Source organism: Haliotis cracherodii, unplaced genomic scaffold (genome assembly GCF_022045235.1).
Source record: "Haliotis cracherodii isolate W230 unplaced genomic scaffold, xgHalCrac1.p SCAF_1, whole genome shotgun sequence".
Taxonomy (NCBI): domain Eukaryota; kingdom Metazoa; phylum Mollusca; class Gastropoda; order Lepetellida; family Haliotidae; genus Haliotis; species Haliotis cracherodii.
In genome coordinates, this window is record NW_027266264.1 from 41,053,643 (window position 1) to 41,069,085 (window position 15,443).

The window sequence follows — 15,443 nt, forward strand, 5'->3', positions numbered from 1 at the left end:
ATTTTGAAAAACGTACTATATTTCTTTACAAAAAGGCCCAGTGAACATAGTTCACAAGAGCTAATGCATTGCACACACCCAACATGTCATATTGGCGGGGGATGTGAGTATTTCATGCTTGTTATGTTTGACTCCTATCATTCAGTAAGCATCAGTCCATGCAGTGCAATTGATCTTTCAGCTTTCAATTGTGAGTGAAGACTTCTTGCCTGATATGTGTAGAATACTCAATAGTGGTCACAACTGGGAGGCTCAGAGACATGCTGCAGGGACCATCAGGAACATTGCTGTGGGTGATCACATCCAGGTAAGAGCCACTCCATCATACCAAGTGAATCAATATCCAAATATCAAAAAGAATTCATCTTGTGCGGCTATCAGAGACATACTATACATTACAACATCAAAGTAAGATTTGACTTGTACTGGTGCCCTTCAGAAGCAGGTACTGCCGTGGCCTGGCCAGGTAGCTGGAACCTAGCTACCATCCAAACTGATAAGTAGTGTAGTAAGTACCATGTATAGAATATTTTAATTAGTTGTGTAGCAAACCGCCCACGTGGTCTAGTGGTAGAACGTCCGCCCGGAGAGCGGAAGGTCCGGGGTTTCGATCCCCAGCTGCGTCAGACCAAAAGATGTTAAAAGATGGTACTTGTTGTAACCCTGTCTGGCACTCGGCATTAAGGGGCTAAAACAAGGACTGGTCGGCCCAGAGTCAGTATACTGTGTCTGAGTGGGGTATTCATGTTAAACTGTGGCATGGTATCTCAGTGGGCTAGCACTATAAATCGGCATCAGTCCGCACTAGTACAAGCAGCCACACACAAACACACACACGTGCATGCATGTAGCTATATAAGTGCAATAATCTTGAACGCGACGTTAAACCCAATTTCACCTCACCTAGTTGTGTAGCATTATATTTGTTGGTAATTGTATGTAAGCATTGTAACAATCTGACTTCCACCCGCCATATTGCTGTGTGAGGTGTTCATGGCTGCTGCTGTGGCCACTCAATTTCGGAAGGAGTGAGAAGAATAGCAAGCAGTATTTATGTTGCTGTGTGCTGAGGCCTTTTTAAGAAGTGAAATTAGTACCTAGTAACTGGTGAATGATCGAAATGAACGAATGCATGTTGCACGCCAGGGGGGCTATGGGAGGTGCTACCGGACATAGTAGATTACCTGGTATAGATGTCAATGTGACTGTTGCCTCCGTATTGTACTGATCACTCTTTGAGTGTGGGAGGTGTATTGATAGATGTTGAGAACCTTAGATAATGGATGGAACAACCTGGTTTGGAGGGTCCAGTTTGGACCAGCTTGGACCAGCTCACTTACCCAAAAGAAACCGAAGAAGGCTGTACAGTAGACTGCCTTGAACATTCTGGCTTCATATGCTGACAAACTTACATGTGGCAGATTGTTGGTTACTACCTGCAGCAGATCTGTCGTGATGGGTTTTCCTCTATCTGGTCAGCCCGCCAATTTGTGTAAGCCTGTTAATAGCTTCCCCTCTAGGATTGGTTTGTACAATCAGTGAGCCCCGGTGAGTTAGTGCTGTGAAGACAGTGCTGCAATATAAGTCTTGACTGTGTTACGGGAGTGGTGACTCACTGACAGATAAGCAATAAAGTTTACAACCTGATCCAGCAGGACTTGCCACACCTCTTGCAGCTTATGTGCAGACCGAAACTGTTGTAAGTCATCGATGCCTGTTTGGTAAGTAGTCAATGGGTTCATAGACAGAGATTGTTGTAGTGGTCTACCAGCTTCTCGCCATAGATCAGCCATGTGTTGCACAGGATAGGTGTGGGGTTCTGGTCCATGCATGGTGCTGCAGCGTTTGAGCTGAAACCTTGAGAGAGCATCGGCATTAGTGTTAGCAGTGGTACGGACATACTTTGCCTTAAACAGAATATTATTCCGGAGAGACTGCAGGATTAGGTGGTGGAGTTGGCTCATCACTCTGGGGGCTTTAGTAGACTGTTTGTTGATTATTGCGATGACAACTTGGTTGTTGAAGAGAAGAGGTAGAGGAGGACCTTTTTGTTTGCTTGCCCCAAAGTTGGATGGCCAGTGTGATGGGGAACAGCTCCAGTAGTGTCTAGTCGCATGTAGTTCCATCCGTCACCCACTGGTTTGGCCATCTGCGGCTAAACCATTTGCCCTGCAGCTTGGCCCCAAAGCCAGCCCCATCCACCACATCTGGAAACAGCTGGAGAAATCATTGTCTACCCTTTAATCCTGAAACACTGAAATGTTGTTATAACCGGTGAGAAATGTTAACCACATTTGCAAGTCTTCCTTGACCCAGTTGGTAATCCTAAAGTGGTGAAATGGTTGCTTGCCTTTGCAAAGCAGGTCCATGAGCCTATGTCTGAATGCCCTTGCCATTGGTATAGCCCTGCACATAAAGTTAAGCTTGCCTATGAGGGACTGAAGGGCCCTTTTTGTGACCTTTATGTTACCTGTCGACAGGATGTCTTGGATTTCCGCTGTCACCTCCTTGATCTTGGACTCTGGGATTCTGATCTGCATTGCATTGGTGTCAATCTCCAGCCCTAAGAATGTCAGTTGTGTGGTGGGGCCGACAGTCTTGTCATGGGCAATAGGGACCCCAAACTGTTCCAGTGTATGTATGCATCCCTTGAGGTTGTCTAAGCAGTGGCAAGTGCCCGCTGTGCCCCCCATTATGAAGTTGTCCTCTGTAATTAACCTAGCATCTTGGTGTAAACAGGGTGCCATTTCATTGAGATCCACGGGGGTATGGGCCATTCAATTTACCTTTCTTGGCGACTTGTTTGCTGTCAGGAAAAGATTGGTTGGGCTTGTATGAGGTCTGTTGGGCCCCATTCACTCAAAAGCAGGTCCTAGATCTGTGGGAATTTCTGCCACATTTGTGAGCGTACTTACAGTTATGCCTGCTACAACCAAATTTATTCAAGTCCCAGCATGCCTTACTAGCAATGCCCCCCTGTGTCATTGTGCCCCATTCGTCTGACTATGGTTGTCGTACCTGCTGTGTAACCATGTGCTTCTGCCACAGCTCCCCATCAATGTTGTCCCAGCGGCATGAGGGGTCCCTTGACATTATGAGTCAGAATTGTTGGTCGTAGGTTGACCAGGCATCACCTCCGAATCGAAGGCCGCTGTCCTTATGGTTTCCATGTAGGATAGCAACCCCTGCATTGTGTGTGCCTGCTGACACACACACACACACACACACACACACACACACACACACACACACACACACATATATACTGAACAACAAAAGTTCCTGTGACATTGAACAAGATTTAATGCAAAGTTATGTTTTTTACCAAATCTGAAACCAATTTTGGTTTGCAACAGAAATCAATAGCGTGTGTGTCCACCTCTGGTTGTGATGCAAGCAACACATCTTCGTCTCATGGAATGGACCAGGCGTCGCACAAAGTCCTGTGGGATATCTGTCCATATCTGCTGGAGCATGTTTCGAAGTTCCTAGAGTGGTTGACGTTCTCATCCATCTCAGATCCATCTCATCCCACATGTGCTCGATTGGTGAGAGATCAGGGGACCGAGCCAGCGTGGGCAGACATTCACATTGTTTTGTTGAAGAGAATCCTGAACAAGTTGAGCAATATGAGGCCGGGTGTTGTCATGTTGAAAGGTAATGCCTGGGCCATGACGATGCAAAATCGGGAGAACAACAGGGCCGATGATCTCGTCTCAGTAGCGCTGTCCATTGAGATTTCTCTCTACCACTATCAAACGGGTCCTCTGTCTTGCTGTAATCCCACCTCATACCATAATGCTGCCGCTCATCTTCCATAACACAATGATTGACGTAACGTTCACCTCGACGTCGGTACACTTGAATCCATCCGTCGCTGTGGCTGAGGTGAAAACGAGACTCGTCAGTGAATAGAACTTGTCCCCACTGCATGGCCGTCCAGACACTGTCTGCATCACTGTAGACGTGCTTGACGGTGGTTTCCTGTCAAAATTGGACATCTGGCGGGTCTTCCGGCAACAATCCCTGCACATCTGAGGCGACGACGTACGGTTTGTGAAGATATTCGTCGAAGGCCAGGGATGCTTCTTACAGTCACCATTGCTGGTTGGAATCGATTTCGTAGGTGTGTTGTTGGAATCCAGTTGTCTTGTCGATTATTGGTTACGCATGGCCTGCCACTCCGAGGATGGTCTCTGAATGCATTCGTCTGTTGCCAACATTGCCATAAACACCAAACGGTGTTTCTGTGGACGTTAAATTGTCTTGCAACATCACGCTGACTCAATCCTGCTTAAAGCATACCAATGGCTTGCAGACGCTCATTTACGGACAGGCGTGGCATTTCGTAATGTTGAATAGTTGCGTAATTTTGTTGTTTTTCTGAGTGGTTGTTGTCAGCATGATGCTAAACAATGCATATGGAATCACATTAACGCACATGTTTTTATACCCATTTTGGGGTTGTGAAATGCATGGGGCTTGCATGAAAGTCAACTTTTGCATGAAATGCATGCTTTTCTGTAGCAGTTGCGTTTTTGTGACTTGATTCCATACATGTACTACAATATTGAAAACCAAACTTTACTTGTTTGAAAAATACACTAAAATATTGGTGTCACATGAACTTTTGTTGTTGAGTATACATGAAAATGTGGAAAGCTGCCAAAGACAGGCGCTTGGGTTGCTGCTTTATGGGTTTAAAAATGATCTTAACTGAGGAATCATATGCCTTGGTTAATGTACCATCTTCTTGGCTTTCCGCAGTGTTTAGTGGTATGGTGGCTAGATCGACAAACTTGCCACGCCAGAATTTTTCTCTCACAGGTTGTTTGACATGAGCGTCTATTCCAGCCGCACGGAAGAATAGAGAATCCCTGTATATTGTGTTCTGATTGGATGACCAAGCCACGTCACTGGAAGCTTTGTTATGAGCTTCGGGTTTCTCCCTATGTTGGGCGAAATGGTGCGGGAACTGAAATCAAGCCTTACCTGTTGGTCTGAGGTGGCCGGGACAGCTGCTGCATGTTCTAGCAACTGGAGTATTTTTTCTAGTTGTTAGGTTACCTGCTACCCGAGTCAGTAGCCTCGCGGCATTTATGAACTGTGCAGATTGCACATTAATTGCATTGATGGGATCAAGCGTGGACGTGCAGCCTTCGATATTCCCGTATCGAAGACTCACCATCGGCTGTGGCCTCCTGTACTATACATACTCCCTGGGTTTGTCTCCCGGTCGTCCTTGCTTGCTTGGCTCCCTCACATGTTTGTGGTTAATGGCTGCTCTCCCCTTGGGAGGCATCATGGAAAGTCCAGCTGATGAAGGTAATCAACAAGTGGTAAATGTCCACGTGGTGAACATAGAGAGTGGAGCGAAATAAAAATAAGTAGGCACAACAAAAGGGTATTGTTTCTTGTACTCGATATTTTTACTTCCTCTTCACATTTTTGTTTACACTGCTGTGTTTTACACATGTACATTGTATTACATGATTAGTTGTCGGTTCAAGCTAAAACAAATAAAATGTTTCCACTCAGTCTAGATATTCAAATATCATTAAATATGCAAGATACTGAAAGCTTTACCTTGAATGTAACTACCTAATAATAATAGTAAAATTACCCACAGTGAACTGAAGTGCTCCTTAGGTAAAACTAACGAAAACATGTACCCCATTTCAGGCTAACCCACGTGGTCTAGACATGTTAGCACGGTTAGATATAACTACACATCATTGTTGAATTTGGCAATGTCAGGTTTATATTATACAATGGTTGGATAGATGAACATGTTGCTCACTTAACATAATTATACTTACAAAATTTCTGACCCCCAAATGCCTACAATGTGGTTACTTCACCGCAGCGAAGCACACCGGTCACATCGAACCACCGTTCCAACTTCAGAGTGAAGTCTTAAAACTTAGATCGCAATCCAAAATAATCAAATCTTTCAGTTACATTCCCGGCCCCTAAATGTGCAGCTAAATCCAAATGCAAACATTTATCCTTTCAAATAACAAAACATTCTTTAAATCATAAACGTATGTCGCGAAAACAAAATGTCTTCACTGTCTCATTGTCAAAGTGCAATACACTTGGTATCTGGTGTATTTCATTCCACTTGTTTCAACACACACAGCTTGTGAAAGGGTCTTAACAACAGTGAACCCCTCAATTTCACTTCCACAGATCTCACAAACCCGTCCTTTCCAGGAAATGTCCTGGTGACCCGCGCCAAAGGCCACATCTTCCTAGGTGTGTTTTCTTCCTTACTAACACAATGTCACCGACACTCATGTTCTCACAACGCTTTAACCACTTCTGCCATAACTGTAAGCTTGGTAGATACTCTTTTATCCACCGTTTCCAAAAACAATCTGAGAGAAACTGTACATGTCTCCACATTCTACCATAAACATCTTCCATTCGAAAGTTACCTGGTGGTAGTGAAATGTTTGAACGAAGTAGCAGTAGGTGATTCGGAGTAAGCGGTTCACAATCATTCACATTATCTGACACAACAGTGATTGGCTACTGACTATAGATTCGGCTTCACAAAACAATGTGTTGAGACCTTCATCACTGAGGCCATTCTGTTTGTTAAGCAGAGCTGACAAAACTTTGCGAACTGTCCTAATTTTCTTTCCCACACACCTCCCATGTGTGAGGCAGTGGGTGGATTAAAGATCCACTGTATGTCCCTTTCCAGCATAGAGTTGTAGATCTTTGTCTGATCCAACTCCTGAATAGCTTGTCTAAGCTCTTGTTGTGCCCCCTTGAAGTTTGTCCCGTTGTCTGATCTAATAATCTCTTGTTTTCCCCCACGTGCCTCGAATCTGATGAAGGAATTTGTATCCATAGAGTCAAGTTTTTCTATGTGTATTGCTCTCACTGTTAGGCACGTGAACAAGCATCCGTATCGTTTTACCAAACTTCTGCCCCTTTTTACAAGAAAAAGGCCAAAACAGACAACCCCAACATAAGTGAATGGCGGGTTATGAGGAGTCACACTTTCCTCAGGTAAACTTGACATTGGCTGTGAACTCTGGATGCCTTGATGGCTCCGACAATGGACACACTTCCGCAATATCCTATTTATTGTGGTTTGTGCGTTGATAAGCCACAAACTTCTGCCGCATGTGAGACAAAACATGTTCTCGTCCTGAATGTCCAAGGATCTCATGGTAGAGAGATGATATCAGATTTCAAACAAACATGATGATTCTTCAGAATGATCATAGGATGTTTGGACTCTTCTTGAATTGGTGCGTTACTCAAACGACCCCCAACACACAAGACACCAACATTATTCAAAACAGGCTCAAGTTTGTAGAGTGTACTTGATCTCTTCACTTGTTCACTTCTTCTCAGACAATCTATTTCCTCATGAAAATGACATCTCTGCAAATACTTCAGAAGCTCAACTTCTGCAGTCTTCAGTTCTTGCACTGTCAGATGACGTGGAGAAACATTTGAATCAAATTTTGTTCCCTTCGTTCTTTGAAGCAACCACTGTTTGAATTGTAAAAGCCATGCCGTGACTTTCTTCAGTTTCAGCCTTGATGAGAATCTCTCCAGTAATCTGTCCATTACACACACACAGGGGTATGTAGTTGTACAAAACATTCTACTGCCTTCTTTGTTTCTAAAGAACTCTCAGATACCTGTAATACTTCTGACATCCCTGGCCATCTGTGCTCCTCTTGCCACAAGAAACTAGGACCTTGAATCCATCGATCATGATGTAAGATGTCATCAGCATCTTAGCCTCTGGATGCATCATCAGCTGGATTTATATCTGATCCAATATATCGCCAACTGTCCGTCGAAGATCCTGAATGAATAGCACTCACTCTATTTGCCACAAAGCTCTTGGAACCCGGGGATTCATTCTTGATGTAATGCAATACTGTCATACTATCTGACTAGAACATGGACTGATCAATTTGCAATCTCAGTTCTCTGCGCAACAGTTGATCAGTTCTAACTGCCATGACAGCAGCTGATAATTCCAGTCGAGGAACTGTAAGTTGCTTCAAAAGTGCAAGTCTCGACTTATCCATCACAAAAGCACAATGGACGTGTCCTTCATTGTTGACTATCCGTAGATAGGATACTGTGCCATATCCAACCAATGATGCATCTGCAAAGTGATGCAAATCACATTTCAAGTTTTTAAACTCTAAGGGTATCAAACATTGGTCAGCCAAGAAAGTCTCAATATTTGGCAATTGTTCCAGCCAAACAGACCACTTTCGGGCATTGTCTTGTTTCAATGGCTCATCCCATCCTTTGTGTAGTCGGCATTCACTTTGAAAGATAATCTTTGCCTTTAAAATAACTGGACAGATAAACCCCAAAGGATCATACACTGAACCAATGATGCTTATTTATCCTCTCTTGGTGGCTGGTTTTGATTTACAGGTGGTTCGAAACCCAAGCGTGTCATTTTCTGTGCTCCACTTTACTCCAAGAGCTCGCCCTTGTGGTAGAAGGTCATTAGTTAGGTCAATGTTCATTATTTCTTTTGCTCTTTCTTCACACAGAATTGAATCTAACACTGTTCTGTTGTTGCTGACCCACTTTGTCATCCTGAAGCCTCCCTTTGCCAGTAGCTCACATAGTTGCTTAATGAGGTGAATGGCCTTGTCTTCTGCTGGTACTGACTTTATAAACAGTCATCTGCATACAAGTTTTCAAGCACCGTTTGAACTGTTTCCTAATCAAAGTCATCAGTATTATTTTCTGCTGTACGCCTAACTGCATATGAAGCACAACTAGGGCTCCATACCCCACCGAATAGATGCACAGTCATTCGATACACTTTAGGAGGTCTAGTTCTGTCCATATTGGGCCACCATAAAAATCTCAGTGCATCCTTATGCTTCTCACTCACCTTCACTTGGTGAAACATAGCCTCTATGTCTCCCATAAAGGCCACTCTATACTGACAAAATCTCAGAAGTTCACCAATAAGTTTGTTGGTAAGATCAGGTCCCTGTAACACTTCAGTGTTTAAACTTGTACCTTCACACTGTGCTGAACAATCAAACACAATTCTTAGCTTGTCAGGCTTTTGTGGCGTAACTACTGCATGATGTGGAATGTACCAAACAGGCCTACCTCCTGCAATGATTTCATCATCGGGCACCTTTTCTGCATATCCCTTCTCCAATAACTCTGTAATCCCCCCTTGATATCTTTCATACAAGTTCTGGTCCTTTGAAAATCTCTTGTACAAAGATTCCAATCTGCAATGGCATAATTGTTTGGCAATTCTGGGTTATCAGACTTGAATGGAATGTCCATTTTATAATGTCCATTGTCAATTTCTACACTTTGGTCCCACATGTTGATAGCTCTCTTGTCATTCACAGACATAGTAACTTCACTATCCATACCACATGAATCCACTTTCCAGAACTTCTCAACCAAAGACTGTAACTCACAATCATTCTGCACTGCTTGTACATAATAAGATGTTACTGCTCCATGGCTGCCATTCTCCAATAGTTCATTCACAACCCAGCCTAACACCGTTCTTGCAGCATAAGGTTCATCAGACGCTCCTCTACGAATGTCAATTGGTGCCAGTGCCGAGGGATTGTCCGATTAGAAGATCACCCTTAGCCCCTTAGTGGTTGATCTTAGACAGATTAATATCTTTCAAATGAGGCCATTTGTCTAAATCACTTTGAGATGACATACTGTTTCCATAAACTGGAATTTCAGGAATCACAAAAACATGATGCATTTTAATGCAATGCATCCCACTCAGGTCAGCAACATTCAGAGTTACCATACTTGGGTCAGATTTGGAGTTATCACTAGTGAGTGTTGTCAGTAACAAAGTTGTTTTACTACCCTGTAGACCAAGCTGTTTAACCAGTTCCTGTGTACAAATGTGTTTGTGCTTCCAGGGTCAAGTAAGGCGTATGTTCTGATGCACTTACTCTCACTGCCTTGAATCACAACTGGCACAAAGGAAGAGCTATCCTGCTCATGCCGGCCCCATTAACTTTACTAACTGAATTGTGGAGAGACTGGACTGTTGTTTGCGTAGAGATTTCTTGAGTTTTCTCTTTAGCCTCATGAGCCCCAGTCCATCAGCTTCAGCTGAAGTGCAACAGTCTCGAATGCTTGCGTGTACATCCATCTACACCACATTTGCTTGGCTGTAAACAATTGTACGACATATGTTGATTGGAGAAACAGTTATAGCACAAGTGCTTCTTAGTAACAAACTCATGCCTTTTTTCTGGACTCATCATTTTGAATTGTGTACAAGTGTATATGGCATGATCATCACTACAATACTTGCAGTCAGACATCTTCCTCCTTCCGAACTGTGTCTGCCATCCACTTCCTCTGTAACCAGCTTTGGTTTGAATATTGAAGTTAGAAGCAAACTTCCCCATTGAATTCTTCTTTGTTTTCATTTTGTCATCTCTTGAAATATTGATAGTTCCAAAAACTGGGTCATTCACTTCCTCCGCAGCAGTTTCTATGAATCCAGCCTGGTGTGTAATATCAGGGTAATATCCAGTAGCCTTCAGAACACCAACAGCTTCTTTCCGCCATCTTCCTTGAAGAAAGGGTGTTAAGTTTTCCACTATCTTTCCCATTCGCATTTGATTATCAATTTCGTTGAGGCGTCCCATTGTTGTCAAAGTCACGACACAACTCCATACATTGTCTGCATATCGTCGCAGTTCTGCACTATCTTCAAATCTCAAACAGGGTCTCTCAGAACCTTCTGTATCCAGGCCTTTGAGATGACAAACTGATTTCCAAAGCTCACTTAACAGTCTCCTTGCTTCGGAATACCCACTTCAGGTTCCATAACAGTCAAGGCCTTCTAGAGCAGGAAACGAGACCAGAAAGTGATGATCATTTTGCCCCGGGAAGAGGTATAGTCATATCATTTATCAAATGAAAGCTTGAAACATATGGATTACAAAAATGCATGTCGTAATAAAAACGATGTGGACAGGTTTTTTTATCAGGCATTTGAATGTAGGTAAATTTCGGTCAATTTTTTATGCTATTCGAAATAAAATGACGGCAATACATACTTCATTGCTTGTAAATTATTTTATAGCGAGTCATTATGACTTGATGGCCACAGAATCTTTACAGATATGGATTCTGAAGAACAGTTTGTACAAAAAGTCATCCAAATAGGTATTGTACTTATATTGTACTTTTGTATCAGTGTAAGCCTGTGCGAAGACAGTTAAAAGTTAATAATTCCTTGACTACTAACATGGCTTTATCCATGTAGCTATAGTTACTACCCTTTATGGTATGTTATATTGTTAGACAATTTTGCGCAGTATAAACAAATATTTTAACAGTTTCAACGAGATACCTTCACAGTGTTCACAGCGTTCGCAGCGTTCACAACGTTCACAACGTCGTTCACAGCGTTCACACAAGTCCATCAGCATTGTTTGTGCATTTCTCCTGAGCCCCACAAGAACATAATTCAACGCATGTCAAATTATTTTGTCTGCATGTGCATCTGGTGTGACAGATACCACATACACAGTGGCACGCAAGGCTCTCAAGCAGCTCTGATGCAGAATGCCCTTCAAAGAAGTTCGGTACAAGCGACATGTTCACAGTTTTTGTCCACCCAAAGTCTAAAGGACTTCCAAGGTCAGGCAGTGCTTCATGTGACTTCATCCAAATTTGGGGGCGGCCGGGTAACCTAGTGGTTAAGGCGTTCACTCGTCACGCCGAAGACCCGGGTTCGAATCCCGACATGGGTACAATGTGTGAAGCCCATTTCTGGTGTCTCCGGCCATGATATTGCTGGAATATTGCTAAAAGTGGCATAAAACAAAACTCACTCACTCACTCACTCCAAATTTGTGTTTGCCCCATGCACGTTTTACGTGCTTTTCAAACCTGGACTCACAAGGAGGAGGGCAAGAGAGGTCTGTATTTTTTTTCATGCACATCCTAGCTCTCGTGAGGTTGAGGTCATGGTGAATGGGTTTCATGCTTTCTTTGAGGTCATACAAATGTGCAGTAAGGCGTCTTGCAGCATTAGCAGCAGGCGTGATTTCATTCCCACCCAGGTGGTGCATCTCTGAATAGACGTCAGGGTTAGCCTTCAAAGCATTGTACACAGTCTTCTTCCCAATTCTGTAGAATGCTGAAGTAGAGTCACACCCAGTAAGAGCATGTACTGCTGGCAGAGCTTTGCAAAAGCTGAGCTGGACGTGTCTGCATATATCATGAACGGGGATCAACATTCGTCTGTCTGTACTTCTTGATGCCATACCACCCTCAATCCAGCGCTTTCTGCCTTTGACTTATCTGTACACTGAAAGACAACCCTTGTCATTGAATGGAAAGTATTTTTCCCATCCACCTTTTCACAGTTAATATCCACATTGTCATCACCCTCTTGTATAAGCAATCCACCATCTGCAGGTGAGACAATGCCACTTGGTTTATAGATGCCATCTCTGATTCTGTGTAACCCCGACTAAGCTAAACTTGTCATGAACATTCTCAACTCAGAGTAACTTACACAGAATCCATAGGAGTGCAGCATATCTATTATGCTACGAGATCCAAATTCATGGTGCATTTGAATGACTAGACCCAAATGAAAAGGGGTTGTTGTGTTTGTTTAGACATAAACTAAACACTCTGCAAGAGCAACTGCCTTTCGATGTATGTCATCTGACGGCGTGTATGAAACTGCATTCAAAGCTTTTCTGTCTATCAACCATAGTACAAACTGCAACAAACTGTCAGGAACCCCCTGTTTGGACGCCTCTTGAGAAACTCCACTGGAGGCTGGATAAGAATCCTTCTTTTTGACTTGCAATATGTTGTGTCTCAAAATCGTGACTGCATTTCTAAGAGTTAACATTTTGTTTTCCTCATTGAAAGCCTCCCCATCATCATCATCATCACCATAAAACCTTGCAAAGTGTAGCTCCCCCTTGAGTATGTGCGCTGCGTGGATTACATCAGCCAGAGTTATGGAACTGCTGGGTGACATGTTTGGTGACCCCTTGCCAGCAATACTCTACACTGATATTCTGTCGCCGAAAAAAGACAGAGTCTCGTTTTAAGTTTGTCACTTTTGTAGTTGCTGTTGTTTGAGGACTGATTTGTTCATTATATCTTGTGGTGAATTTTGCCATTGATAGAGCTTTTTCTTCTGTGAAAAGATCGATTTCTATCTCCTCCACTAGTTTTGCAAATGCCTCTTCATACACAGATTTCTCAGAAATCGTGTGATCATCGTCATTGTCATTCATATGTTGTACTTGATTGGCTGCTCTCAGAAATCGTCTCATACAAGTCTCATGATATAAAAATTCTCGCCGTGATATTGCTGGAATATTGCTAAAAGTGGCGTAAAACCATACTCACTCACTCACTTCACCTTTTATCCTCCCAATTACACACATGTCCCCCACTGCTATTGCTGCTGCATTTAGGTCAACAGCTCGTTCAAAAGACTGAATTGTGGGTAGTTTGTTGTTACCACAATGCTTTTTGAAGCCACAGATTAAACAAGACGACCACTTTATTGATTTGACAGATCTAGGTATGATAATGTCAGTGAATCATCATGCTTGACGTTTATGATGCGACTCAATACTTCATCTTGACGACTGTGTGCAGCTGAGACTAAACGTTTTGAACCATGGATTGTTCATAATGTGATGTCCCCGTCCTGTCGCCCACAAATCAGACACTGTTCGTGTACATCATTAAAAGAGAACTTAGGTTTTTTCTTACTGGTTCCAGCTTTAGAGGGCTGGGGTCGCTTGAATTGCAAGGTTCCTTCATTAATCTGTAAATAAATCTTTGCTTGTGTTTTTCTTACAGAAAATATTCAACTTGCTTTCTTTGTGTTTTCTAGTATTAGAACGTGTAAACCGACAGACGCCTTTGTAATAATTATTAGTGGGGAGGAAAGCAGTATTAACCTTTGGCAGTGCGGCACGGTGTACGCCGTGTCTAGACCTAACTCATACCACTAGCACTTTTGTTTTTGGTTTTATTAAATCAGAAAAATATATATATTACACAACGTTTGTCGTCATTACGATCATTTAGCCAAAATATTCAATTTATCCTACTATTTAATACAGATACACATGGCAAGTGGCACCCTGCTATCAATGAAATGTGTGGGTCGGCGTTTCCCGAAGCATATTCACTGTATATTTAAATAAATCTTTATAATTAGGGCTCCAAGCCGAAAGGCTGTAGAGCCCTATTGTAATCGTTCGATTTATTATTAGGGCTCCAAGCCGAAAGGCTGTAGAGCCCTATTGAAATCGTTCGATTTATTAGGGCTCCAAGCCGAAAGGCTGTAGAGCCCTATTGAAATCGTTCGATTTATTATTAGGGCTCCAAGCCGAAAGGCTGTAGAGCCCTATTGAAATCGTTCGATTTATTATTATTATTTAGGGCTCCAAGCCGAAAGGCTGTAGAGCCCTATTGTAATCGTTCGATTTATTATTATTATTATTTATTATTATTATTTATTATTCCGCCGATTTTTGTACCACATCTAGCAAAATAACCACTGGGTCGATTATGTTCTAATTTTGTGTGTGTATGTGGACCGTTGGGTACTAGTGCCCGCCAAAAACCCAAGGCTGTAGGCCCAAATGCCAAGGGCAGATAACTAAAAGAACATAATTTTTTGAAGATGTATTTCGCCCTATTTCTCCGCAATGGCTTATCCGATTACTTTTAAACCTTGCATGTATCTGCTACATGAGCTGCTTGACATTTTTTGTTCTTTGACTTTGGTCATTGGTCATGTGGTTTGGCAGCCATATTGGATTCAAGGTTTTTACAGTGTCTTTTGGGTACCTGTCTTTAAATGCAAACAACTTTGAGTCCACTGAATGAAATGGTTTCAAACTTTCTGAGAATGGTCTCCATAAATAACACATCAAACGTTAATAGCCAATTTTGGTTATCTTTTTTAGTTGCGGCCATATTGGATTTTGATTTTGATAATTTTTTTCACCGAAATTTTACTTTAAAGATCATATCTTATAAGGTTCTTAACAGAAACTATTGAAAGTTTGCATGAAGTTTTGATATTATATGTACCTAATTATTTTCTGGGTTGCATACTGAAAGCACCACCGCTTGATGGTATTATTTGATTTTAGTAAAATGCGAGACTTGAGTACAAATACTGAAGGAAGCGCCTCATAAATCTACCATAAACCCCCATTCACTGGCTTTGCAGATACCCAAGCGTTCTCCACAGTCTTTTCAGTAATATGTGTACTACCCTTGATGATCAGGGTTAGAATTGGCCTTTTTCAACCGGTGCTTGTCTCAAGAGGCAACTACAGTAAGCTTGTCACATGAGGCGACTGATCGGATTGGGTGGTCAGACTCGCTGACTTGGTTCTTCATTTCTCAATTGCCAATTG

General features: G+C 42.5%; 1 protein-coding gene across 3 annotated transcripts in view; it reads left to right on the forward strand.

Annotated features, from left to right (window-relative positions):
- The window catches only part of LOC139477956 (uncharacterized), a 405,897-nt gene that overhangs the window by 172,773 nt on the left and 217,681 nt on the right, over positions 1-15,443 (forward strand). For 2 of the 3 annotated variants that reach the window (XM_071260404.1, XM_071260405.1), the window contains one exon: positions 182-307. The exons of the other annotated variant lie outside the window; for it this stretch is intronic. In XM_071260404.1, the coding sequence (XP_071116505.1) occupies positions 182-307 (126 nt within the window). The remainder of the gene's footprint in view (positions 1-181; positions 308-15,443) is intronic. 3 annotated transcript variants of the gene reach the window in all.